At 42.3% G+C, this 27,342-nt stretch overlaps 2 protein-coding genes across 6 annotated transcripts in view; one reads left to right on the top strand and one right to left on the bottom strand.

The window, feature by feature from the left end:
* Positions 1–3,906: 3,906 nt before the first annotated feature.
* Positions 3,907–24,022, top strand: col9a2 (procollagen, type IX, alpha 2). Its single transcript, XM_026348862.1, has 33 exons — positions 3,907–3,977; positions 10,595–10,780; positions 12,066–12,140; positions 12,831–12,866; positions 12,959–13,021; positions 13,982–14,035; positions 14,297–14,332; positions 15,313–15,336; positions 15,453–15,506; positions 15,639–15,692; positions 16,581–16,631; positions 16,714–16,770; positions 16,861–16,914; positions 17,861–17,914; positions 18,069–18,122; positions 18,589–18,642; positions 18,745–18,798; positions 18,922–18,975; positions 19,068–19,121; positions 19,210–19,263; positions 19,935–19,979; positions 20,096–20,149; positions 20,251–20,304; positions 20,391–20,444; positions 20,532–20,603; positions 20,928–20,963; positions 21,072–21,116; positions 21,508–21,540; positions 21,637–21,783; positions 21,900–21,954; positions 22,088–22,276; positions 22,371–22,448; positions 22,747–24,022. Exons 2-33 carry the CDS (start codon positions 10,709–10,711, stop codon positions 22,950–22,952), a joined length of 2,076 nt encoding a protein of 691 aa, XP_026204647.1. The 5' UTR covers positions 3,907–3,977; positions 10,595–10,708; the 3' UTR covers positions 22,953–24,022.
* A 649-nt stretch (positions 24,023–24,671) lies between these two features.
* col16a1 (collagen, type XVI, alpha 1) overlaps positions 24,672–27,342 on the bottom strand; it is a 53,725-nt gene continuing 51,054 nt past the window's right edge. For all 5 annotated transcript variants that reach the window (XM_026347646.1, XM_026347645.1, XM_026347648.1 and 2 more), the window contains 2 exons: positions 27,227–27,304; positions 24,672–26,123 (listed from right to left, as the gene is read on the bottom strand). In XM_026347646.1, coding sequence (XP_026203431.1) covers positions 25,930–26,123; positions 27,227–27,304 — 272 coding nt within the window. In that variant the 3' untranslated portion in view covers positions 24,672–25,929. The remainder of the gene's footprint in view (positions 26,124–27,226; positions 27,305–27,342) is intronic.

Below are 27,342 nucleotides of genomic sequence, written 5' to 3'. Positions count from 1 at the left end.
TCATCATTGACCATAAAAAAAAACAACCTTGCTGCAATTATATAAATGAAATATTTGTGCTGTGTAAAATTGATTAGGGTCGATGCAAACAGAAACAAATAACGGCTTCGACAAATGAACGCTTAGCGCTCCAATCCAATGGCAGGGTTTTCGACAGGTAAAGCGTTGTGAAAATGTAGTTCTGAGTGTGTGTGTGTGCTTAGGCCTGCCAACCACTCCACATAAGACAATTTAACAGCCCTCATAAAAACGGGAACATTAAGCAAAGCGAGTCCAGATCCACGTCTGTCTCTCATCGACCTTCCTCATCCGTTCCCCATTTGATCCACTTCTCTTGAATGAAAAACGTCCCGGCTCCACTTTTTTTTTTTTTTTTCTGCTTCTCTCCGTTTATAAATCTCACTACCTAAATTGCTATTACTATCCATCGCTGACACATATAGTCTGCTATGTGAGAGCTGCCTGTTTCACAGCCCAGATACCATTATTCATAGCAGGCTGTCTCTTGTAAAACACCGCAAGAACCTGTTTGAACCCAAGGCGCAATTAATTAAAGAAATAGGCAGATGAACACTGCAATGCGATGTGTTTTTGTTTTTTTTTTCTCCCTCCCCCCACTGCTGCTTCCTGCTCCGTGATGACTTATGCAGAAGTTTAAAAGAACTGATTGCTTTGCGAGGACGTGATAGCGGCGGTGTACTGAATGATCACGACTCAACGTGCGCTCAACTGCAAGCCATCAGGAAAATCCTTCATCCAATCGCAGCTCATGTCACCTTTGTTCTTTCAACATGTCTGTTTCCATCCCCCCTCTGGATAGAAAAGTTTTCAGTGGCTCCACACATGATTCAAACAGAGAGGCCTGTAATCTGCTTCATATGTGATTGCAAACTGCAGAGAGTGAGTGAGTGAGTGAGTGAGTGAATGTGTGTGTGCATGATTAGGAGGCACCCTCGCTTGTTTTGCAGTGCGAGGTAACGCAAAGCATTTTATAGATGAAAACACACATTGGAAGCAGCTGTTACTACCCAGCTGTTCTTGCACTACCTTTGTTGCGTGTTGATTATCAGGAAGTCAGCCCTGGTGCCCACTAACACAACCACTGCTGCCTTCCAGGCTAATGAAACGTGTATTCTTGCAAGTATGTGCATGCATGTGTTTGACGGTGAGTTGTTTTGGGGATGACTGAGCTGTCAAATACGTTAGAATATAATGTTGCAATGCAGCGACTCCCATGCAAGTACACACGTACTTGCAGGATGATGAAGGCTGTAAATGTCTGGTTGTGTTTGAGACAGAAGCAAGAGTCTAACACACACTTGGTTTCACGTGGTACCCATCCAACGTGACCTCACAACCCCTCACACACTCAGTAGTCAGTTTCCTTTTCCTGATACCAGCACCTGGGTGCAGTTTTCTTTCTTGTGTGTGTGATTGTGTGGCCATGTGCACACATAGCTTAACCCCCTAGTGTGTAGTTCTGAAAGTGGTAACGTAGTCACTGAATGGATCCTATTAGTTTAGCTTTTTGAGGGGGACTCTTTTTTCTGTGGTTGATTGGTAAAGAGCTGTTTGTGTGTGTGTGTGTGTGTGTGTGTGTGTGTGTGTGTTTTGTGTCAGTCTAACAGCGTGTGAGTTTTTTTGCCTTTATTTTTTACAGGTTTTCCCATAAACAGTTCTACCCTAAGAAGAGTCGTAAATACAACAAAAGCACATAACCTGCATTTTCAGGCCAAGTAGCAAACTGATAAAAGTTGAATGCACATGCAAAACGTAAAAAGCTCAATCAATTTAACATGAAATTATAAGTTAGCATAACCACAAATGCATAAATTGGCTGAGGCTGAGACTGCATTAGCTTTGCTGCTGCTCTGATAAGCCAATTACCTTGTAGCAGGACTAGGTTTTGTTTTTCTCATTAGGTTATTTAGGTATGTGGAATAACGAACCATGTTATGATTACTAAGATGTTAGTTTATTAAAAGTTTCACTTACAATGTCCGGCTGAGAGGAAACAGAGTCGGCTGAGACACATGCAGCCTGCGAGACAGCTCGAAAACAAAACCTTTTATGTATCTAAACGTAATGAGACATGTGGGGAAGAGGGAGGATGGCAAATTCTCGCCTAACCGAGACAGAACATTTACAGCTGGGTTACATCTGGCAGCGTTTGGGTGGAACTAAGACAGATGAACATCCTCAATGTGCAATTTTTCAATAGGATGCCGAACCGAAACATCTGAGTTTGATTTTAACATAGAATCCACACACTGAGCGTTCCTGCCCACACAAATAAACATGCCCGATGTGCTCTGATCGCCTGGTTCATGTGCATAAGCATAAATAATCTTGTAATCTCACATAAACACATAAACAGGGCCGTTGTTGTTGGATCATGCTGAAATATTCTGAATACTATCTTCATGTGTGTTATGGTTTAAATGCTTCTCTTGTGTACATTAGACTACTCATCACCACGGCTCTCTTATTCACGGTGCAGAGGTGGGAGAAGGGTGAAGGGGACACGGGGAGGCACGCACTGGAAGCTGTGAGTTGAGAGAAAAATGGACACAAATTTCAGGATGGTAAAGAAAATAAGGCTGGAAAGCATGCCGATAAATGGCTGTAAACGAAAGAAGGAGGAAACTAGGGAGAGAGATGTTGATATGACCTGGAGGGAGATAAAATGGACGAGCAACAGCAGCAGAGGAGAGACAGAGCGGAGCGAGGAGTCATTTAGACAGATTGATGGTGATGAGGGAGAGCATGTGTGATCCCTCCAATACTGATAACTACTCACGACCGCTTCAACTGAGAAAATGGGGGGGCCGTGTGTGTGGCTCTCTCTCTCTCTCTCTGTGTGTTTGTGTTTTTTCCCTCATTTACTCATTGCATGGTCCCCTGCTACAATAGTAGCTCTGAAAAAGTGGCCTTGACATCAGGTGGGATGCAACAATATTAAAACCCAACGCCGGCCTGTTTAGAATTGCATGAACTGAAAACACCAATTTCAGCGCTGCCTCTGAATTCAATTCTGGGTCCCAGGTCGACTCTGAGTCAGTTTGCATTTGTTTGGTGCAGTAGGTAAAGGAAATTAGAGAGAAAATGTTCTATTAAAGCAGGTGATTGTAGGATGAAACACATAATCACACGCGCATAAATATACCTAATAATGCCAGCTCGTTATAATGATTTGTGCCAGGAAACTGCCCCTGGTTCCTTTATCAAACATGTTATTAACCCTGTTGTAGCTTATTGATTTGCACAAGCCTTTATAGCCGGATTGCTCATCATGAGTCATGAGACCATTTCCCCTTTTGTAACATCAGGGACGAATTAAATTCTTGCAGTGAATGCAGACTTTACTTTTGGAGAAAGCTTTTACTTCAAACTAAAACGCATTTTCATGGCAGCTGCCCCTGTCAGTGTCTCTAAACTTAAATTTAGAAACCCTCTTTACTTTGTACAACTTTTGCTCAGGGTTACATCTATTGTGAAGCTCAGCTTAATGTTTGAGTCAACAATGTTAAAGGGACAACCTATATGCCATACTTCACTGAGCCAGAAACCATTCAGTACGCCGCAAGCCAGGCCGCTGATGTCTCAACATGGAGGACGTATCAATTCAGAAATAGGTGTTAAAGTAAAAAAATGGTAGCAATAAGGATCACTGGCCACACAGGGTTTCAATCAACCATGCAGTATGAGAGGAAAAGGCATGACCACTCACACATGTCACAAATGTCAGTGACAAATACACAGTGCAAGAGCTCTGAAGGTTGTGTGTTATTCAGAGGAGAGGGAGGGGAATGACAAGGAATGAAAGAGTGGAAGATAAAAAGATGGATGAAGCTAGACGGGAGACAGAAAAGGGGAATGGTCAGAGATAACGAAAACCAACACAAGCAGAGGAGGACGGCGAAAGGGTTCACAGAGTCCAACGGAAGAAGCTGCTCGAGTGAATGGCGGGATACAAGGTTGGGGTTAAATCTTGAAGCTAGCAAGTCTCATTGCCCAAGATCAGGCTGAGATATAAAAACATGTTTCATAAAAACTTGTGAGGAGAAAGAAGAAAAACAGAGATGTACCTACATACAAACAACCCAATAGGTGCTCTCAAAGTCACTCTTCGGGTGTTAATTGTACAAATATAGTGCGGGTGAAGGAAGAAAAAGCACGAAGCTATGTTTTGCCTCAACTAAGCCACTGATCAATTTGCGCCGAGCATTTTCCAGCTCACCACGAAAAGCCAGTGTGGTCATGCAGCATCTGGTTTTACTCAAGAGAAAGTGCTTGTGGGTGTTGTTTGGGGAATGTTGGTTATTAGCCAGTTTTAATGCTCCTACTTATAAATTAAATATCAGATAATGTCAGCATGAGATCTGAGGCAACTCGTTGAAAGTCTGAAGGTGAATTTATGATCTGGGCTGTTTGCGTCTAAGTGTGTATGGATAGGTGCTTTAAGTTTTAATGCACCCTGTTTTACATTTGTTTTTGATGGTTTCCAACTGTGCCCTATTTTGTGAGCAGTGCTTTATATCATGTACTACAGAATAATAATTTTTAATTTATAAGTTGGATCAAACAAGCTAGAGTAGCTGTAGTGGGTCCAGATGACTAAACCAGATCCTTAGCCGAGCCTAATGGAGACCGGAGGACTTTGGAAGGCTTGAACCATGTAAGTGGGCAGATTATCTGATTCATTAGCACTGGTTTCAGATGGATTGAAAAAGAGAGTGTACACATGAGTGTTTTATTAATTACATGCAAATATGATAATTTATCTTAAACTTTACTAGCTTTACTAGCTTTATTTGCCTACGTTGTAGTGCTGTGGAACTAATCCACAGTGGATTTACCAGTGTATTGTGGGGGGGGAAATTAAATGAGGTTAGAGAGGGATGGAAGTGAAGCAGAAAAGTTAAGTTGCAGGACGTGAAACCAAAACAATGAGCTGAAAGATGATAAAACAATCAGTGGAGCTGAAGGAAACTGCAGAGTTGGGAAGATAGTTCTCTGTGGATTTGCCTTGGAGCAAAATCTTTACATTACACATAGTTATTTTATCTAATGCAAATATAAGTGCTGTTACTGCAGCTTTAAAATGTACCAGTTTAATGGTCGACTGTGCTGGGGCTGAATGTGTCAGGAAGCCCGAAACATGCCAGGGATTAAATATTTCTTCAGTTTGGTTTGGTTTTAAAGCATGTATAGTTTTTTGGCAATGTGTCCTGGTGTAGTTTCTTCACATGCTGGCTCAGGCAGCTGGCAACTGTTTTACATCGTCTCAAACTGTTTTGAACGCTTTATGTCGTGGCATCACTTCAGTTTGAGACAATATATTACTCTTCTTTTCGCGTTTCACTTTCGACTCACCCCAACCGGTCAAGGCAGATGGCCACTCACCCTGAAGCTGGGTCCTGCAGAAAGTGTCCACTGTTAAAAGGAGTTTTTCCCATCCATTGTCTGGTCTGCTATAGTAGCCCAAGAGGAATTTGTAGGGTTCTCTGTATAATTCTTCACACAAATCTGCATGAATGCAATCAACTAAAATCAGTTTATCAAATGTGAAAAATAAACTTTGCTCCAATATTGCACATTTACCTTACAAACACATATCAGTACACACATACACACACATACCACCATCTCCTGAGAAATATATCTTGCTCTGTTAGTAGCTAAAAAAGCTAAAAGATGCTCAAACACTGAGTAGATCTACAGGAAACAGCAGAGTCAGTTGATAAAAGTTTAAATAAGAGGTAATTTGGCTCATTGTTTATATAAAAACTCATTAGAGCAGTAATATATGTATATCACGTATATTTATTTTTCTATTCTCTTCTCCGTGCTTGATCTTTGTCATGGCACTACTTTACCAATATATCATCATAAGTACAGTTATTACATATTATTAGACAATCTGACTAGCTTTAAAGAATATCCCTATAAGTTATACACTTGGATCGCAGAGCACAGAGCTAGGAAACTGTTGTACAGGTTCATTTAAGGTATCGTGTTTGTTGAGAGGAAGCCATTCTCGAACACTCTTAATAAATTTAAGTTTCAAAATGGGTGTAGTAGTAAGTAAAACAGGTCAAAAAATAAAGCAAATAACTAAACCCCCACCTGCCATTTGTTTTAAATAACTGTTTCCTTAGAACTAAACAAACCTCTAGTTTCATATTTATTGTACAGACGTGTGAGTGATATCAATCACCATATCAAAGTCTTGCCAACAAAAATTTCACAAAAAGTCAATCTTTTCCTCCAAGTCTCAGAATGTGGAACATGTGTGCGCGCTAAAATAAAAAAAAAATAACATAAAAAAACATAACCTGCCTGCACCTAGTTTACATCTGCAACACATCTATTTTGATAACTTGGATTTACTGCTAGTTATTTATGATGTTTGACATTTGGAAATCTCACACCAGGAGCTCAATTCGGATTTAAAAAAAAAAAACACAGCGCTTCATGCCAGACCACCGCTACAGGCCAATATATTTGACCAATTATGTTTGCTGAAAACACCGTTTCATCGCCCGAAAACTTAAATCAAATTCGGGAGGGGGAGGTTGGGAAAACTTGCAGAGAACACAACCGCAATATCTAGCTACTATAATAATGTCAGAACATAAAATATCCACATGCATCCGCCAATGCAAACACATTAAAGCAATAGTAACAATCTACTGTGTGAGACCATCTTTGATCCCTCTCATCCCTTATCTTTGGTGGTGGAGTGTAGTTCTGGGCTGTAGTCCGACTACTCCGAGATGTGTGCCACGCTTTGTTGCCTAGAAACCCCTCACATAGCTCAGGCTGGGGTCAGCAGCTGCAAAACCGTGCCTTTTTTTAATCTGCACAACAGCCAAAAGCCTCGTCACCCTGTGACTGGGCCGGTTCTCACCGCGCAGCTGGGTCTCGCCACCGCATCGGTTTTTGAGCTCGGGTAGAGGGTTTCGGCGCGAAGGCTCTCCCTGGTTTTGTAAATGTGCTTCGAGATTGGTGCTTCGAACGTGGTTTTGCAGTGTGAAAGGCTGCTAAAGTGCTGCAGACGACGATAAAATCCATCTATTCTATTCGTGGGGAATCAGAGAACACTTACTATATCTGTCTCACACACACCCTTGATTGACAGTCAAATAACACATAACGCATAATGTCTTCATCTGCTTAATTCCCCAATTATTTCGCGTCAAAAAAGCTTTAACTTCCCACTGACCAGAGTGATTTTCACAAACCACTAAACACCCTAAAGAATATGTTTCATACTAGACATATTCATATTCTCTGCCTGTATATCATCAGCCTGTCAGCGTGTATCTCTCCTCCCTCCCGTCCCTGACTGTAAACTCTGGCTTTTCAACTTAAGGCCTGACACACTGAGGGTTTCACACGCTGAGGGGCCTCGCAACCCTGCTGCGTTGCTAATGACCTCCTCTGTTATCACTTCTGCGCTACTCCTCACACCTGCACTCAAGGATAATATTTACCCTGTCTGTCATCGTCACGCGGTGGGTTCGCGTCTTCCTGTCTTTGAGTCGGGCTTTAACGGTGACTTGCAGGCAAAGGGGAACGGACACAGCTTGTCCGTGTGAAACAGAGAGCCCGAACACCAGTGTGGAAGCGAAACCTCCCCAGTCACTCATAATATTTCAATTAGCCATTACTAAAATGCACGAGCATGCATATGTGCGCTTATTTAGCTCTGTTTTGTGCATTTGCGTCCAGTGCCAGATAGGAACTGGGGGTGCTCATGCAAGTTGAGGATGTAATCACCACTTCTTGGTTGAACCTGGGTGGCATTTTGCCTCATGCATCTGTCAGTGAGCTATGATAAGTGTACTATCCACCCGTGATACAAGATGTGATTGTTTGCGTTTAGAAAAAATAACAGTTAAATCAAATTTCCCCTGAGAATTCGAACATGAGCAGGGAGAAAAAGGCAGTAGGAGAAAAAATTTGGAGGGACTGAGGGAACGGGGAGAGGCCAATGTTTTCCTTGTCTGTTTTTCGGAGTTTTAAGGAGGCTGGGGAATCGTTTGTAATGAGAAAGACAACAACTGCATGATGATCCTTTTCAATTTTCGCTCGTGAGAAGATATCGGCACAGCGGGTTTATTTTGCACCACAAACCCATTTCCACGCATTTGATCTCTCAATTTTCTGAAATCCGACGCACTTGTACTCTCGCTGTGTTTTTTCGCACGGCCTTGCGTGAGCGATTTTGATGTGGAAATGCAAAATCGAATCAAAAAGAGCAGGAGCTGAGGCACCGTGGCTGATTCTCAGATAACAAGAGAGCAGCACTGGCGAGCCTGCCTCAGTAGACGTGTGTCAGACAGCTGCTTGAAAGACTATTTAATAAAGGCATGACCTGATAGCCATAGTAGAACATTTAAAGATGTGTGCTTATTTGCATTATTGACAAGAGTAAGATGAGAAGACTAATACACCTTTCAGGTTCAGTAGGCAGCAAGTGAGCTTAGCTGTAGCGTGAAGACTGACTGCAGGGGGGGGGAAACAGTGGGCTCTGAGAAAATCCACTTACCAGCATGTCTAAAGCTCACTACTTAATACATTATATCACTGCTGACAACTAGCTGTGCATGGTATGTGGATGTGAACATTGTATTGTGCTGTGTAGGCACACAATAAGACTCCCATTATATTTAAGACTTTGCAAAGAACATCAAGATTCCTACTAATTCCCATCATAAGCGTTATTTTTTTTTTTTTTAATCACCAGTACCAAGGACGTAATGCAATCTAAAGCGAGCTCTTCCTTCATGTTGCAATTTTTCAACCGTTCAAAGGAAGTGACTCAAGAGGATTACGAGAAAATGTGTTTTGTTTTTTTTTGTCATTTGGATTTTCAGAACTTTGCTGACATTGTCATTCTTGAAACACACTTGTTGGAGGAGTGGCACGGAGGCTTCACACTTCACTAGAGCAAAATGAATTGGAGGACTGTTTAAAAAAAGAAATAAATAAAACAGCTGCCTCTGGTCCCTGCAAAATGCACCACTACCGTCTCCGTGCATGATCAAACTTATCGAAGGGGTGTTCATGGGAACACACAAATAATGGGAAAACATCCTCTCGCCTCGGACTGTTTAGATAAAAAGCATGAAGATACAAAAACAGCTTTATTCTGAACTTTTGTGTGGGATCGCTTTGGGTTTTAAGGTATTATGTGTTATTTTGTCTCCATTCATTCCCACCAGTTCTCACTGTATTTCACAGTGTTGGCCATTGAACACTGCACTTGTTTATTTCCAACGTGTTTTTCTCAGACACAAAAGAACACCAACAAATTGGACTCCTCGTGTTAAAGTTGTTAAAAACAAAAGTGGAAAATTGATTAATAACATAAATACGGCTCAGAGCTGCACCGTTTCAGCACATTTCATGTAAATTATTCCACATACCATAATAAAGCTTTATAGGCAATGCACTTTTCTACTTCAGTACCCAAAGTGCTTGACAGTGTTGCTGAGCTGGTTTCTTAATGTGTTGTTTTTAGGTGGTCTGTGAAGGTTAAATAAATCTCAATGTACAAATAAATGTGTCTCCTCTCAGCTCTCTGCACTGTCTTCATCATCCCTGGGGAGAACAAACGCCTGATGCCCGATCGTTGCACTGCAAGCCTCCATAGCAACTACAGCTCTGCAGAGGGGAATCTGTTAATGTGTCTTTGCTGCCATCTCGTGGACTCCGAGCTCATTATTGCAGTGTTGCTTCTGTGCAACAGGGGTCAGTATACGGCAGCTTTTTCACATTTCCATGAATTTGGTTTATTCGACCTTTAAAGGCCACTTTTTATTACTGTGGGAACTAACCTGCTTTGAGTAGAACCGCCACTAGATGTCAGTAAAGTACTCAGTTACTCTCATGGGGCTGGTGTTGAGGTACCTTAGTACAGAGACATCTTTACATCTTTTATCCTCCAACTCCACAGAGCTTTTAGGTTTGTCCCAAACAGTTGAGACGTAACAGAGGAAATATTTAGAGTTATTTTACACCTCCATGCCTCAGTGGTAAGCAACAACAATGCAGTTACAGAGAGAGATAGAGTTAAAGGGCATTCAGGCCTGTGTGTGATCAGCTCCTTCACAAAGTGGGCTTTACACTCAGGTTTGATTCACTAGTTCATTCCCACAGCTTTGGGAGGAGCTGGGCTGCTGCTCTGTCCAATTAGCTTTGGAACTTTGTCTTAATATGCTGCTTATTCACAAACTATCCAATCACAGTGTCAGACTCTGCCTGATGCTTAAATATCCAACAAGTCTGCTCCTGTATCGAATTTAACCTTAAAACTCGAGGGGTTTTGAAATGCTCTGTTTCAGAACACACAGTTTCTGTGTGTGTGTGTGGGTGTGTGTGTGTGTGTCTATATATAGGAACGTGTGTGTTTACACCTCCCTCTCTGTACTCCCACCTCCACCTCCTCCTCATCCCGCAATCCGTCCCTCTCCTCTCTTAGCCCTCTCCTTCCTCCTGAGTAGGTTTTTTTTTTTTCGGGGCAGTGCACATAGCCCCACCATCCCTCACTCCCCCCCCCCCCCCCCTCCTTCCTCTTGGGCAGCTTTGCTCCACCAGTTCTGCACCGTGCCGGCCGGGAGAGGAGTAAGGGAGCGGAAAGAGGAGCGAGAAGAGAGGATTTGGTGAACCGAGGAGATACAGACGGGGGAGAGGGACCATGGCTGCTCTCTCTGCCTTGCTGAAGACCTGGGTTATCCTGCAGACCTTGTGTCTGGCTCTGGCCCAAGTGGTGAGTGGACAGGGGCAGTTGGGACCCGCTCAGCTCAGGCTTTGCTTCTTTATTCTGGGGTTCAGTGGGGATGAGGGCCCCTGGAAAGGGCCAGAAAGGCTCTGGATGTCTTGAGGTGATGTTACAGGTTGTGTGCTGTTTTGGCGCTGGCTATATGGCGTGCGTGTAAAAGAAAAAATGAGATTAAAATGGGTTTTCTGCTGTGGAGAGAAAATCGAAACCGGACAAACATCTGTGGATTATCATCCTTATTATTATGTATGGACTCGTATTTCTTCCTAATTGAGGAGCTCCTTTCGAAGGCACGGATTCATCATTGCCTGAGCCGTCTTTTTTTTTCTGCACAAAGTTTTGTTATTTATCAAAGAATGGTGGATATATTTTAAGTTTTTTTGAGTCTGCAAATTCACTGGGGATCCACACACACACACACACACACACACACAAACTTTGTCCACAGAGTGTGAAAGCCCCCATTCAAACAGGCACCTACATGCCAGGTGCCGGATGGTTAACTCTCACGGATTATTTTTATTTTTCAAATGCATTTTGTACATTTTCTTTCGTACGAGAGCTCAGAGAAGGATTACTTTTTTGTTTTGTTTTTTTGTCTTTTTTTGTCACCTGTTGGACTGGCTTGATCCACTGAGAAGATGTTCAGTACAGGCTGAGGTGGGGAGGTGGGGGGAGGCTGGGGTAAACAGTGCCAGTCTCACAACCCCTCCCCCCCCACATTCCTCATCGATCCTTTGTTTTTACCCCTGTGCTACACTACTTTTATATAATTATTATCCGGTCCAGTCTCTTCATCTTTTCATTTTGTATTTAAATAGACACATTGCAACAACCTGCCTGAAACCAACCGATCTAAGTCGTCATTTGAAAAAAATTAACAAATATTATTATATATACAAATATATTATTTTGTTATATGCAACTGCAGACGCAGTTGATTGGATTTTAATTGTTTGTCTAACGCCAGGTAAAGATATCGAATCATAAAGCTGAGCTGAATATTTCAGTTTCCTACATTAAATCAATTTCACATTACAGAATGTTTTAAAATATTATTAATTAGCATATTTTACATTTCTCATTGATTTACTTACATCACTACCTACCTGTTTGAATGTAATTGTATCTTTTGTACCTACTACACCACCATCTTATTTATCCTGATTCATGTTATTGCACTTTTATTGTTGTGATGTCTGTTTATTACTCTGTGGCTGTTCTGCTGTTCCATCACAACATTTTTCTATATTTTATTGTGTCTGTGTTTCAGAGGGGTCCACCTGGACCTCAGGGTCAGCCCGGCCCACCCGGCCCCTCTGGCACCCCCGGGTCAGACGGCATTGATGTGAGTATCCGCACAGGTTTGCCCAACAGGTTTGTCACAAAGGCCATCATTGTGCTGGAGAAATACCAATCTCTGTGCTGCAGTGCAGTACCAGAGTCTTAGCAGCAGGGGGCACTGTTAAATGAAAACACTGGCACAAAAGAGCTCTGTTCCCAGCAGAGAGAGGGGTCTTTCAGTAGAGACCCTCAGTTCAATCCTTAGTTTGTGTCACAGTAATGTGATACATTTGAAATATTTTCAGGGCCAACTGTAGACTGGCTCTATAAATACAGGCTGCTACACACGTGGAGAAGGAAATAATAATTTGGGGGGGAGGGGGGGGGTCTCTCTATCAAGCTGCATGCTTAGTCCTGAATAGAACATATAGCCTGGCCTCCAGTTTCTAGACTTTTCCTGTTTGGGTCCCTACTGATCTAAGCAACATGATATATGTTTTAGTACTGTATGTATTCATGCAGAGGTACCATGAATATCTCAGAAGAATCTTTGTCCCTTAATGACTTGATTTGCAGTCAAAGAGGATGAAACAATACAAAAAAAGAACAAAACACATCTATTACAGCAGCATCTGTTAATTTGCAGTGAACCACATATCTGTGGACACATTATTAACAGTGATGATGCACATTGTGGTGATGACATATATGGTATATGATATAATGATGATGGAGACATTATTTCTCTCTGCAGGGAGACAAAGGACCTCCTGGGCCCCCTGGTCCACCAGTAAGTCCACCAGAACACTGTACTGTGTTCATTGGATTTTATGCTGCAAAAAAAGTTCAAATTAGATTCATGACTGTGTTTTCTTTATGTAGGGACAAAAAGGGGAGCCAGGAGAGCCAGGTCCTGATGGAGTACCGGGAGAAAACGGCATTGACGTAAGTAAACTGACTGATAGAGAGAGGGGGTGGTGTTGGAGGACAAGTCTAAATATTGTGTGTGCCCACATGTGTCCCCTATACCTTGTTTATCCACTAGGGTGCTGCAGAGCACTGTTTTGATGAGTGTTGCTTCTATCACCTATTGTGCTGCATATGTATTGGCAGGAGATGGTATTACGGTATATACGGTAATAAATAAATAATTAGCAAGAACATCCACTCCTCTAGCTTTTTCCTTAGCTTCCAACAGTACCACACAGTCTTCATCAGCAGCTGAATATGGGCCGGTGTTGTTTTTGTCTGTTGTTTGTTACACTGTTTGAGTTTTGACTCCAAACTGGCTCCTGTATACAGTATTAAGCTACGTAAATACATATATTATTGTTTGTTTGTTGCATTAGTAAATCTTTTACAATGCAGAATGTTCTTGCTCAAACATAATACTGCCGTGCCGATCCTTCATCTCCTAAATATTGGCTTCTCCTGATTTCCTAATTCCATCTTATTCCTTTGTTTAGATCATAGAAATGTGCCACTTATCATAGAAAAATAGGACGAGTAGATAAGTTGAACATGACATTTTAAGCATCATTTATGAATGTAACAGATCAGAACTGCAATGCAGCTTTTCTGAAGGCAGTGAGTTCGAGGGATAAGGGGATTGAGTGTCAGTGTCTGCAGGTCACATGCTAACAGAAGCACACGCACACACGCCTGAATTCCTCAGAGATTTAGCCTGTAATCTGCCCTGGAATCTCAGTCTCAGGTCTGTTTCCTAATTACTTACAAGAACGGTGTCAACTTGGATCAAATGCATGATTAGCGCTGTTGTAAGGTGAATTCAACTCACATGTAGCCTGTGGAAAGTACAGTAATAAGTGATCACTTCCTTTTAAACCTCCTCCTCAACCTCCTTTGCGACTTGTACATCCATCATCTCTTTCTGCTTTTCTTCAGGGTTTGATTGGAGCAAAGGGCGATCGAGGCCCCACAGGGAGCCCTGGACCTAAGGCAAGTGTCTAAACCTCCACTTGAAAAGATTAGTAGAACAAATACTCTATTGTTCTGCTATTCTGTGGAAAACACCGTAACATAGATGATAACCTTTATGCTATACGCCCCAACAGGGCGTCCATATTTCACACGGGGATCATATTCCCTGCATTTTGTCTTGGTGATGTCAAGCATGACACTGACTTCCTGTTTACAACAGAATAAATATGATTGTGTCTAACATTTTCACCACTAATGTTGATATTCTGTTGTCCGTAGGGTCAACCTGGACCAAGTGGTGAGCCAGGCCCTCCTGTAAGGAAATCACCTATTTTCTAATAGCTTTTTCCGACTGTAAAGAAAACATAATGAGAGAATATCTAATATATTTTCAGTTAACCTTATAAACTGTTACCAGTAGAACAATGGACACAGGCTGCAGTACGGTCAAATGTCTTTCAAACTCAAACAAACTCCAAAGGAGAGATCTATTTCTGATTGTTTGAGCAAATATACTATATAATATTATATATAATTGTAATCTTCAACAAATAACACTACATATCCCCTCATAGAGCTGACATGATATTTATGAAATGACTAATGACTGGCTGATTGGGTGTTGTTTGAAGCCTAGTCAATTTCCTAACAAACAGATTGTAAACCAGCTGGTCTCGTAGGGCAACCTCCTGAGTCCCTTTTTCTCCATGCCTGGATGCCTGACCAGCTGTGCCGCCCTCTTTTGGGTTCGATATATCCAGATGTGACATATGCAGTTTACAGCTGACGTGGGCTTTATTCCTACGCAAAGTCCTTAATAAGCAAGACAAGTGCTATAAATTAACCACATTTCATTTGCATATTGTGAGTGCTCACATGCTGCCACAGACTGAGGCCCACTGGTTCAACTGTGCCAAGTGAGCACAGTAAACACTCGTTGGTGACACGGTCTGACACCACTAGGGGGTGCTCTGTGTCTATCTATCACACGTCATCCAGAGTAGCCTAACCCCTAAATCCACAGTCGTCTAATGTCTTGCTTGAGTGATAAGGATTATTAGTTAAATGCTTTGTTAAGCATTACCAGGTGTCTTTTGTATGGGGTTTGTGTTTGTACAATTCCAAGTAAAACCGATCTTTGAGCACTGACAATGTACAGATGCATTACTAAATTACCCCTGCTCTTATGAATTGGCTTTTGCAAACGTTAACTGATGCAGTGATGGACTGTTTCTATTTGTTTGATTTCCTCTATTCGTAATTTTCCCCCCGCCATGTCCCTACTGTCTCCACAGGGATCTGGTCTTCCAGGACTGGCTGTAAGTAGCTTGTGCGGTAGAACACAATTATGTGCTCATCACTTCATGCTCTGAGATATTGAAATCATTTAGTGGTGTACACATTGTACTTTCTTGCTCTCTGTGTCTCTGTTTAGGGCATTCCGGGGCCAATCGGTCTTCCTGGTGAAATTGGACCAACTGGACAAAAGGTAGAACACTGCCAGTTTATAACACTGTCTTTATACTGTATATCAATAGACACAAGCAGATTATAAGCTGCCAGAATCCTTTTATCTCCAGCTTCTTATTCCCAGCTTCTTTCATTCCGCCACTTCGTTTAGGGTGTCATGGGACCACCTGGACCTCCAGGACTTCCCGGACCTCCTGGCAAGCCAGTAAGTGTCTTCTCAGGACTGGTTTTCCAGGGACTGGACATCTTGTCTATTCATTTTTAATGGAACAAAAATGGTCTTAGGGGTAATATTTATATCAGAAGCAAGTGATGGAGGTAATAACAGAGAGAGAAAAAGTCAAGCTCACAATTTTTAAAGCAAGATACAGTAACTATATATACTCCAAACAGTCCCACACTAAACCCCATAAGTTGCTCCCAGGTCACTCTTTGTGTTTAAAACCCTATACTCAGTTGTTCATGCATAGATAACACACTCTGTTACAATGGTCAACATCATTAATAGCCAACATATGCACTAGGTAAAAACAAACTCTTACATTTCATCTGCTGATACTAAAGTGTGATCCGTTCTGCAGCAGCAATTACAGTGTGTTGGACGTGTACGTGTGTTTTTTGATAACAAAATCCCTCGCACAGTCAGTGCTCATTGCTGCTTGAACGGGTCCCAGCAGACACTGAGTGGTGAGATACCGTAAACAGTTTTGAGCTGAACACTTTCAAGTCTATTTTCCAATGGTGTATGTACTCTCCTGTGTGCACCTCTGAGTGGTTCCAAGTGAGGGAAGAAGGGGAGGGGTCTTCATTCAGAGTGATGTTCCCAGCCCACGGGAGTGTATTTGTTTGACTTTAGTGCTGTCCTAGGGTAAATAAACCCCCATTAGATCAGTGGGCTGTCTCATCTGACTGTAGCAGGAATACATCAGGCCCTGTAGAGATCACTTTCTAACTTAAGCTACAGAAGATGGAGGGGGGAAAGAGTTGGAGAAAGCGAAAGTGCTGGCTCAGCTCGGGGAGGAAGACGCAACTGTCTCCCAGCTGTGACCAGGTGACAGTTTTCATCCATCTATCCATCTCTCTGTCCATCTAGGGTCCTCCAGGCAAGTTCATTGGTGGAGAAGAGGGCAGTGCAGACTTCCAAGTAAGATTGTCTCCTTTATTGTAAATATGTTTGGGCACTTTTAACTTTTAATAATCCATAAATGTCTTTCTCTCGACAACAGTGTCCTCTTCACTGTCCAGCAGGACCTAAAGGCCCCCAGGGACTCCAGGGAGTCAAGGTGAATAGTCTGTTTGTTTTTTGATTGTCAATGATTATGTCACATTATAAGTTTGTTATGATACTTTACTGACTGATCGCTGCCCTCTAGGGACACAAAGGACGCGCTGGTGTCCTGGGAGACCCTGGTAGCATTGGAAAACTGGTAAGCTACACAATTTCTGCTTGAGAGGAGAAACACATGCACTCAAAGCCCATACAGTATATGTACATGTTGTACAGTCTTACATGCTCACCCACCATTCAGAACCAGCAGAGGCAAGGATTAGTGCTAATGAAGCCCCCCGAGGCACATGACTGGCACTAATCTGGCTGCGATTAGTCAGGCCTGGCCCTGGCCTTGCAGTCAGCATGCAGCAATCCACATGAAAGGGGTGGTGAAGAGCCAGGTACATGAAGAGGAGGATGAGGGAGTCGGGGTTCCTATAACCCTCTCACCTTGCTGCATTAAGCAGAGCTAATGAGCACACAGTGGGCTCCAAGAGAGAGGGTAGCCAAGCCCCAGGAATTAGCCTCTGATCTTCCCACACAAGGTGCCTACCGGCAGTACTTAGATGCTCTGAACACTCAACACACCAAGTAACTACTCCTTCCCTGTAGACCAGCATTTGTGTCTTACAGAACGCAAGCATCAGAGGTTTACATCCACACTAGCTGTTGTTATAGCGCTGCTGCGATGACGACATCATGCCAGAAGGTTGAATAGTGTTTCTAGTGCTGAAGTAGAAAACTAGACCAGATAAAACTAGTTGATGGCCCGAGTGATTTTTTTTGTTTACAGCATGTGATTGGAAAGCAAAACCAGGAAGTAATTAGGCTATGTCAGTTTAGGGAAGCAAGTCAAGAAACGTTGCGTATAACCAGCAATCACAAACCAGTAATGAGCACAAACTGGATTTAACCAGATTTTCTCTCCATCTCTGTTTTTTTTTTTTTTGGGGGGGGGGGATCAAACTAGCGAACCTAACCCTATCCCTAGCGAACATACACATCAAGACTTCCCACAAGTTGGGGAAAATGTCGTGAATATGCCACGATTGGTAGTACCAGAATGAGAATAACTTGCTTCTTCTTTGTGTTTCCTCTACCAGGGCCCCAAGGGAGAAACAGGCATTTCTGGGGAACAGGGCATCCCGGGACCTCCGGTATGTACCATTGCACTTTTCCATGACTGGCAAAGTTAGAAATACATTTTACTGTTTTGGCAGTGTATCATCTTAAACTGATCTAGCATCTTAGCATTTGAAGTGCTGTGATGGTCTGGTCATGGTCATAATTCAGTCTTTGCTTCCTTCTAAGGGCCCTGTGGGTCTCAGGGGCTATCCAGGAATGATGGGGCCCAAAGGAGAGGCAGTGAGTACCACGTTTCCTCTATCACATTCACACACTACTTTTTTGTCCTCTTTCTCTTTGGCTATAAGGCTGGTCTCATTCTCAGATGAGCACCAAGGAGGCACAGCCAGACCTGCCCCCACTATACAAACATCATCCATTACCAGCAATGGGGACATATGGAAATGATGCTAACACAAATCTCTCCCCTCTTCTAATGAGTTGAGGTTGTCTGGGTCCACGGTGCCTCCATCTGTAGTTAATGATCCGCTGCAGCCATTTGTCTTACTGTTAACATTAGCCGTGTTAGCCAAGTTAGCAACCCGGCTTAGTGCCAAAGCAAGAGTGGCTGGCCCTCTGTGTCACTCGCATTAGTGAAGTGAGTTAAGCGCTAATTACCTTTTTATCACAGTGAATGGTAGGCTACCGTGACTTAGCATCCTCCCTGATCTGAAGTGACTGATGGCACTACTTTGTTTTCCCATAGGGACCTCGTGGTTACAAGGGCATCAATGGACCTGTAGGGATTCCTGGGCCACCTGTAAGAACTCACAAAAATGCAGATTCAGATTCTCCTATCAAAGTAGGTAAACACACAGAACATAAACATCAGGCAATCTGAGTTTCTTTATGTTGTTTGCAGGGTGAGGAAGGCCCTCAGGGACCACCTGGAGATGCAGGAGACAAGGGAGACAAAGTAGGTGGCTGTCCTAATGTTTGTACACTGGCATAGAAGTGGAGCCAGCCAATTCACACACAGTTTTTCAAAACGTGACTGACGACTGTGATGCACTGATGCTGATTTGCTAATATTCTGCAGGGCAACCGAGGTATCCAGGGCCCACAGGGTGCAGTTGGCAAAAAGGGAGAGAATGTGAGTGAATGCACATCTGCTTGTGTGCTGCACAGTTGTGTTCAGAGAGTATGCCAAATGAAGTCCACTGACTGATCTGCCTGCTTTCTCAGGGTCTGCCGGGTATTGATGGAAAAGATGGCACACCTGGCATTCCTGGAATCAAGGTAAGGGTTGCCAGCCGTGACAATGATGAGCAACTTTAATCTCAGCAAAAGATGGCTATTTATTCTTCTTCTGTTCTGTTTCCTGCAGGGAAGCCCCGGCCAGGCTGGAAGGCCGGGCCCTCCTGGTCCTCAGGGAGCAGCAGTGAGTGATCCTTCAGTATATATTTGTCTGAGGATTGCAGGGCAACGTCACCAAAGGCACATGCAAATAAGCCCGTCTGTGTAATCGCTTATTATTACTCAGACCACGTAGAGGGGTCAACCTGTTCTCCTCCTCGATTCAACAAAGCCAAAACGCAGACAGAGCAAACCAGCGTGAGGCAGCCTGTAAATTTTGTTATGTTTTGTTTTCTGGGCGCTCATCCAGGTTAACAGTGACCCTGTGACCCACGCTGCTTTAGAATTTAAACCACCTTGAAATAGCCTTCTACCCCTAACCACAAGTTATTTATCACAATCAGACCAATGGGTATATTTCTGTGCATTTGTGTGCATGTCATTCTGAGCAAGGGGTAATGGAGCATAAGAAGCACATTTTGCTGTGTGGTCATTGCCGTGACACTAACACTGCTTCAAACCCAAACACCATAACATTGCCTGCTTTGTGCCCTTAGACTCACACACACACAAAATCCCTGCAAGGAAACCTGCCGCAAAACAGTGTAGACCAGCACCCCGCACATATTATCCACATCTATTACCAAATAGCATTACCAAATCAGGGGTACAGCATAGATTTCCCTTGTAACAGGCAAAAAGGATGCCTAAAACACAGATTTCCTCTAATTAGAGCCCTGTTAATTCTGTCTGTAGGGATTGCCTGGCAGTCCAGGGGCCAAAGGTGCACTTGGAGCTAAGGTAAGCCTTCAAAACCCCATATTTCTTTATAGTATAATGGCATTTATTACTTTTTAAAACTTTTTTTTTTCCAAAATAAATTCTAACCTTTCTTTTATTATCTCTATTTTTCTTAGGGTGAGCCTGGACCTAGGGGCCATGTAGGCTCGTCTGGTGCCCCCGGACCTCAGGTAAACAAAATATTGGACTTTTATTTTTTCCTATCAGGTATTAAAATTGTGTGCTTGCTGTATACTGTGCATTATGGTAAGCAATATTTGCATTCTCCTAGGGCGAGCCTGGTCTTCCTGGTGAGGCTGGTATGGAAGGAGTCCCTGGACCCAAGGTATACTGTAAATCCACATTATTAAATAAAAAACACGAAACAAAACTTCAGCTTTGAGCCAGACTCACTCACCTTAACTTCTACAGGGCGATAGAGGCCAGCGGGGACCAGTTGGGCCACAGGGGATAGTTGGCAAGCCTGTAAGTTTTATTTTATCTTGGCATCAGTGTATCTTTTCGAGTTGGTTTTAGGCTGTGCTCCTTAATATCGTTTCTACTATCTAACAGGGAAATAAAGGAGAGAGAGGGCCCATTGGTGTTCCAGGTCCCCAGGGCCTCAGTGGAACCAAAGGAGACAAGGTCTGTGTGTGTATGAACAAAATTGCTTTGTGGAAACGTGCACACCAAACACACTTCACAGTAATTCAGTTTCATGGGTTTGTCTATTGGTGGCACTGTTTACTCATGAATAAAAGTCCCCTGAACCCACAGTAAATCTCTGGATGATGCAAGCAATATAATTAAGCAATATAAATGATAATATAAGCATCCTCATCTTCCTTGTCTGAGAGATCAGACGTCTTTCTTAGTGATCTGTGGTGTCACTGGCTTGAATCAATGTTTACGATGGTATAAGCTAGATTTGACCATATTTACATGTTTTCAAACCGTCTTTCTTTCCAGGGCTTCCAAGGAAAAGTCGGGTCAAAGGGAGACGTAGTAAGTGCCAGATTTGCTCTTTTAAATGTATCTCACACATCAGCTCCATGCTGACAAATATACTTCTAAAGTCGCCCTCTTCATCGTTTTCCTCTCTGTCGCTTTTAGGGTGACCCTGGTGTTGAGGGATTGGCTGGCGAGAAAGGCGAAAAGGTAAAAGTCATTGCAGCGCAGTCCATACCTTAATAACTTTTACCACACAAGAAGTCACTGAATCTACAAAACACCAAACGTTTTATATATATAGGAGGTTTAAGGACTTTGTTCCAAAGGCAGCACACCAGTGAGATGTGTAGCAGAATATGTTATAACAACACAGAAGTTGAGAAGAAGAGGAAGTCTGCTTTTTTTTAGATTTGCATACAAATCCCCATAATACTCCAGATGGCAAATGAGCTATTTACATGACAACGATGCACACTGGTTCTTTGAAGCTGCAAGTTTAGACATTCATTTACAATAGTCATTCTTGAATTATTGCTCAATGAGTGCTTCCTGAGACAATGATACATGGAGATGATGATGATGTCTTTTTCTGTGACAGGGTTTGTCTGGTGAACCCGGGCCCAAAGGACAGGTGAGGTTGTACTGTGCGTTACTGATCCATGGAAACGACTTTTTTTTTTTTTCTGCCTTCGTTCATTTGCCTTTCTTTATTTTCCTGTCTTCACAGCAAGGAATCAGGGGTGACCCTGGGCACAATGGACCCACCGGAGACCCTGGTAAACCAGGAGACCAGGGACCAGCTGGGCTGCCTGGTCCTAGGGGACTTAATGGAGAACGAGGAGTACCTGGCATGCCAGGCATTCAGGGATCATCTGTGAGTTCTGTTTGAATCTTGATTTAGGATCATAAACCACACTATTTAAAGATCTGTACATAGTTTGGTCCGTTTCTGTTTCTTCGCCGTGCTCAGTCTCCTCTTCTCCTGTCCAGGGACGTGACGCATCAGACCAGCATATTATTGAAGTGGTGTTGAAGATGTTGCAGGGTGAGCATCTATACCTGAATATTCACCTTTGATGTCCATGGGGGAGATCTACTACTTTTATCTCTTGAGCAATCAGTTGTGCATCATCAAAAGTCATTTCATCAAAATGATGATGCTGCCTCCTCTGTTACAGAGAGACTAGCAGCAGTGGCGGTGAGCGCCAAGAGGGCTGTGCTTGGTGGTGCAGGTGTAATGGGTCCTCCTGGGCCTCCTGGACCTCCGGGACCACCTGGCACTCAGGGGCCCCATGGCTTACCTGGTGCTCGTGGTATTCCTGGCATTATTGGAGCGCCTGGACAGATTGGAAACACAGGACTTAAAGGTAATAATAACCTATATAGCATTAAGACTTTTGCATATAACAAATAGCCAGTTAAAGGTGATTTAATTCCATTACATATTTTTATCTTCCACAGGAAAGAGAGGGCCAAAAGGAGAAAGAGGAGATCCAGGCAAACCCCACCCAGGACTCCCTGGGCCTCCAGGAATACAAGGTAAGACACAGTGGATTATGATTTATGCACATAGTAAAATCCTTACTGGCCAAAAGTGAAGAAGTGAAGGACCTGGCTTTAGAGCTCTTGCATTTTAAAGGCATCAATACCTCTACTCATTTAACAGACGCTCTTGAATGAGAATGTACACACTAATTCACACAATTAAGAACACACAATCACACATTTACTCAAAACGTAAATATACATACATACAAAATGTGTGCAACCGAAGTCTAGATTGGGGTTTTAAGAGATCTGCTCATCTTCACCCCTGGGAACCCCCCTCTCTCCACAGGTATTCCTGGTGTAGATGGTGTGGCTCGGGACGGCAAGCCAGGTGAGAGAGGACCTCAGGGGTCAGCCGGAGAAGCCGGTCGCCCCGGTAGAGCTGGTTCACCAGGTCTCCCAGGCTATTGCGAGGCGGCAATGTGTCTGGCTGCATCCGCGTACACCTCCCCGAGACTACAGGAGGCGGGAACAATCAAAGGACCCAATATTTAGAGAGCCGTCTCTCCATCAGCAGCTCACAGCACCAGGAAGAGAGGGAAAGGGAGAGCAGGAGAGAGACCACTCTTCTCATTAGGACAACATCGAGAACGAGGTCTGGGGGGGGGGCTGCATGTAAGGAAGCTCCTCCTGAAACTGACAACTTCAAGTTTGGTGGGACATACTCTGATCTGAATCCCCCACGTCACCATGACAACAGCAGCTCACAGCCTCCCACATGCTTTCTGAATTCTCTAGTGTTTTTGGATGATACCAGTGTCAGTCTCATCCAAATATCCCAGCACTGTTCCAGCAGTGAAAAAGGAACAAATTTCTATTGCATCTTCATGTCTCCAGTATTTCTGAGCTGAGCGGAGCTGAAATCCAAGCGTGGTGAAAGGTGCTTTTCTTTTACACCAAGGTCACTTTAAATGGTTTTTATATACGCAATAATTTGTTTGAGACGTGTTTTGAAAATGAAATGTCCTGTCTCTCATGCACCATTACGCCTTATGCCTTAGACGTGTACCAAAAGGACCAATAAATGATTGCAGCCTAATTTTACACTCAGTACTGTATTATAAAATGTTGTATTTCCATCTGTGAGTTTGAGTGAAATCCCTGACTTACCTCATGTGTACATTACCCCCACCTCTCTCTCCTCCCAATCTCGCTTTCTACCCAAGTCTCATTTTAGAAACTAACGACTAGCTTTATCTCTTCCTCTTGTTGCCTGGCAACAGTATATCCCGATGGGCACTCCCATCTCCCACAATGCAGTGCTGTAAATCTTTGTAAATGTGTGTTGATTATTATGTAGAGAAAAAAGAATGGGTTACAATATGCACCAACAAAAAAAAAAAAATCCTGTGTTAATGAATTCAGTGAGTAATAAAACGTTCCTGCAGAAGTAACGAGTTCTCCTCAAAAACGGATCAGTTAACAGTCAAATTGTGCTTCATATGCCACTGTCAACTTTCCACAGGGTAACAGCGAATGAAAGACTGATTTATTTTCATCAGCAAAAGCTATTTATTGTTCGTTTATAATCATCTGTAAAGAGGTTTTTTTTTTCTGCTGTTCAGGTAAACCCAAAACCAATAAAGAGGAACCTTTTGTAAAATCCAATGTTCTTCTGTATCATGTGGGGAATAGAAATGAGTTCCTTTCGTCCCTCTCAGCTACTTTTCATTTTCATTTCTCCTTTTTCAAATCATTAGCAATTCATCCATGTAAATATACTGCAATGTTCCTGAAGTTGCAGTTGCTCAGCTATTGTTCTCCTCTTTTTTGCACCACCAAGGCCCTGAGCATACTAATCTCTACAGCACACTGTACAAGACAATACACACTAATTGTTTAAAACCACATTCCTTTCAACAAATTATTGTAATTCTGCTTTTCATAGAGCATTTTTCTCAAACATTTCATAAAACAACACACCGTACTGTATGTAGGGAAAAGGATGGGTTGTGCAAAAACTGACTGTAAAGTAACATATATACACAGGACGCATGGTCACAAAGGGGACAGGAGAAAAGTCAATTACCAAATGACAAAAAAAGACAACAAAGACATGCAACATGCAAATTAAAACTAGCACAGAGAAATGAGGAAAAAGACAAAAATAGAGATGCAAAACAACTACGAGGACTTTATATATCTGCCAAGTGGACAACGATATTTCAATAATGTTTGAAAATAACCACACGACACAGCCTCTTTGACAAGCAATTTAATTACATTTTTTGCGATTCAATTTTATGATTTCTTCCAGGTATAGAAATGATGAAAATAAAAGATTGCAAATGCAAAATACAGCACCATGTAAATCTACAAAAGCCATTTGTGATGCTTTTTAGAATATTTTCTTTACTCTTACTTGTGATGGTGAGGGCTTGGTGGCCGCACTCAGTGTGTTGCATTACAGTACCTTTGTTAAATGGGCTCAATTATTGCTCATATTTTCTTAAACAAGTGCCTAGTGAAGCAGACAGAAGGCTACTTTGGAATATAAAGTGAGTTGAGATGTATTTTCAAAAGGACTTTGGTTAAAATGACACAACATTAACTTTGGAAACATAATTACAAAAGCCAATATGCTTTCTTTTGTAAATGCAATTTTCTTCTATAAATAATTTGTCCTTTACAGAACACATTATTTCATGTAGAGACTTTAGAAAAATATTCCTTTGGTGTTTTTTTTTAGTTGCTGTGTATAAAAGTGGCTAGCATGTGTATACATATTATCAAATCCTTTTAAAAAGTAGAAAAAGCCACCATATATATAAATACAAATATATACAAAACAGTCAATCCATCAAAGAGGGTAAGAATGCAACTTTCTGACATTTGTTTCTACAGAGCTGAAAAACATTTCTAGGGATATTCTCTCACAAGCACACCTCAAACACTGAGACAGAATATTAGAAATGCATGGGATGTGCTCCAAATGGGATTCTGTGAGAAAAGAACAAAGATATGAGAGGTGGAAGCAAAGTGGTACAATATTTGTGTGTATTCTCTTCCAACAGATTCAGACAAAGACAATGAAAAAAGAAAAAAAAAAAGAAAACAGAAGAGAACAGAATTCATCAAGAGGAAGAAAAATACAAATTGTGACTCTTGTCACATCCTCTAGGTTGAAGGAAACAGTGAAAATAAAAAAAACGAAGCAAGACAAAGGTAAAAGGCAGTAATATTGCAATAAATTGGCATTCATAGGGAACAAGAATGATGCAATAAAAATGGGCTGGTGGTGTGTCTTTGCATGCCTCAGTTCCAGCAGGGCCTTTACAAAGAAAACGTGTTATTTTTGCTCAGAACTGCAGTAGGAATCTGCTGGGGTGAATCTATACAGCTGAAACACAATGGCAGCTTCTTTATTTCATCGAATTTAATAACTTTAGGTCATGGTGCTTGGCTTTCTGTCTTCTCCACAGTGTCTTTGCTTCGGCCGCTTCTGCCCCTCTCCTCCATTATCTGTAGCCCTCTACCAGGGCCCCTTGACAGGTGGGCCCTTGGGGCTGTAGTCTACTTGATGGCTCATACAGTCTGCAGGGTTACACCGGCCATCATGTCCCTTTGAACCGGGCTGTCCAGGAGGCCCTGGGATCCCTGGAACACCCTGTTGTCCAACAGGACCAGGAGGTCCCATCTTCCCATACCCTGGAGAACCAGGGACACCTGGAAGAAAAAAAAAATGAATAAATAAATAAAGATAACCGATGTAATAGCTCTGTCATCATAACTGGCCTGGTACTTAACCCAGAAGTTGTGCTTCACTGAATTCATGCAGATGAATCTCGCTCTGCAATGATACCAGCAAACTGGCTGTAGGGTTTCTATGGCACTATGTCCGCCTTTGTTTCTTTGCTCAACAAAATACCATTTTAATAATGTTTGATATATTACTACACTTTTTTTCTGGCGACTGAAAGTCATGTTGCAACTGAGTGTTGTGTATGTTGGAGTTGGAGCAAATAGAAGTTGAAAAGCAGTTACCTTTACTGAAATAATTGCAAAATCACTACACCGTAGCTACGATAGCTAACTTTGCATTAAGAAAAACATCTGTCTAGACTTTATGTCAAGCTTACGCTAAACCAATCAGCTGCTGGTTGGAGCAGCACAGTAGAAGCCGGCTGCTGTTGGCACATTTCCTGTATAGCGTTATTAACCTTCTCATCTCATCAGCTTGTGCGTACAGTGTTCCAATTTAACACGGCAGCACAAATATGATGTTGATACATAATGAAGGACTTTAGTGGTGGGTAATATTCAGTGGCAAACATTGCTCTAGAAAACGTGTGAACACACACCAAAAAGTAAAGTTCTTCAAGAGAACCTGTTGTAATTGAAAGATTGAAAGAAAAAGGTGAAACACAAAGATGCTGTTTTGATCATGTGATGTGAGTGTGGTTTCTACCAAAACTACTTGTAAATGCAAATTAAATAAACTGCGACTAGATGTGCTAATTTGCTAATTTTACAAATCCTATGTGAACTTTGTGATGATTAAATGATCTCAAATGTTGATTTGGCTGATTACTAGTCTGGTCATTTTAATTTAGACAATTTAAGAATGATGACAGAAATTACTTAATCATGTTGGCAATTTACTAATCAACTCAACATTTGAAGTAATTAGCATCATTTATGTGATGTACCGCTAAAATCTAAACCCTTAGCTGAGGCTGCAGCTTGTAGGCAGGTGTAAAAACATTGTTACTGTTACAGATCCTCAGCAATGTGATTTAGCATCACTAAATACAAAGGTTTCTTATTACCTGGTGCTCCTGGAGGTCCTACATCTCCCATCTCTCCAATACCCTTATCACCTTTTTCTCCCTGGGGTCCTCGTGGTCCTAAAGATAATTAAATAAATTTATCTTATGATCTTGTG

This window comes from Anabas testudineus, chromosome 11 (genome assembly GCF_900324465.2).
Source record: "Anabas testudineus chromosome 11, fAnaTes1.2, whole genome shotgun sequence".
Classification (NCBI taxonomy): Eukaryota; Metazoa; Chordata; class Actinopteri; order Anabantiformes; family Anabantidae; genus Anabas; species Anabas testudineus.
Note: the sequence above shows the minus strand (reverse complement) of the source record. Positions and strands in the feature narration are given on the sequence as shown.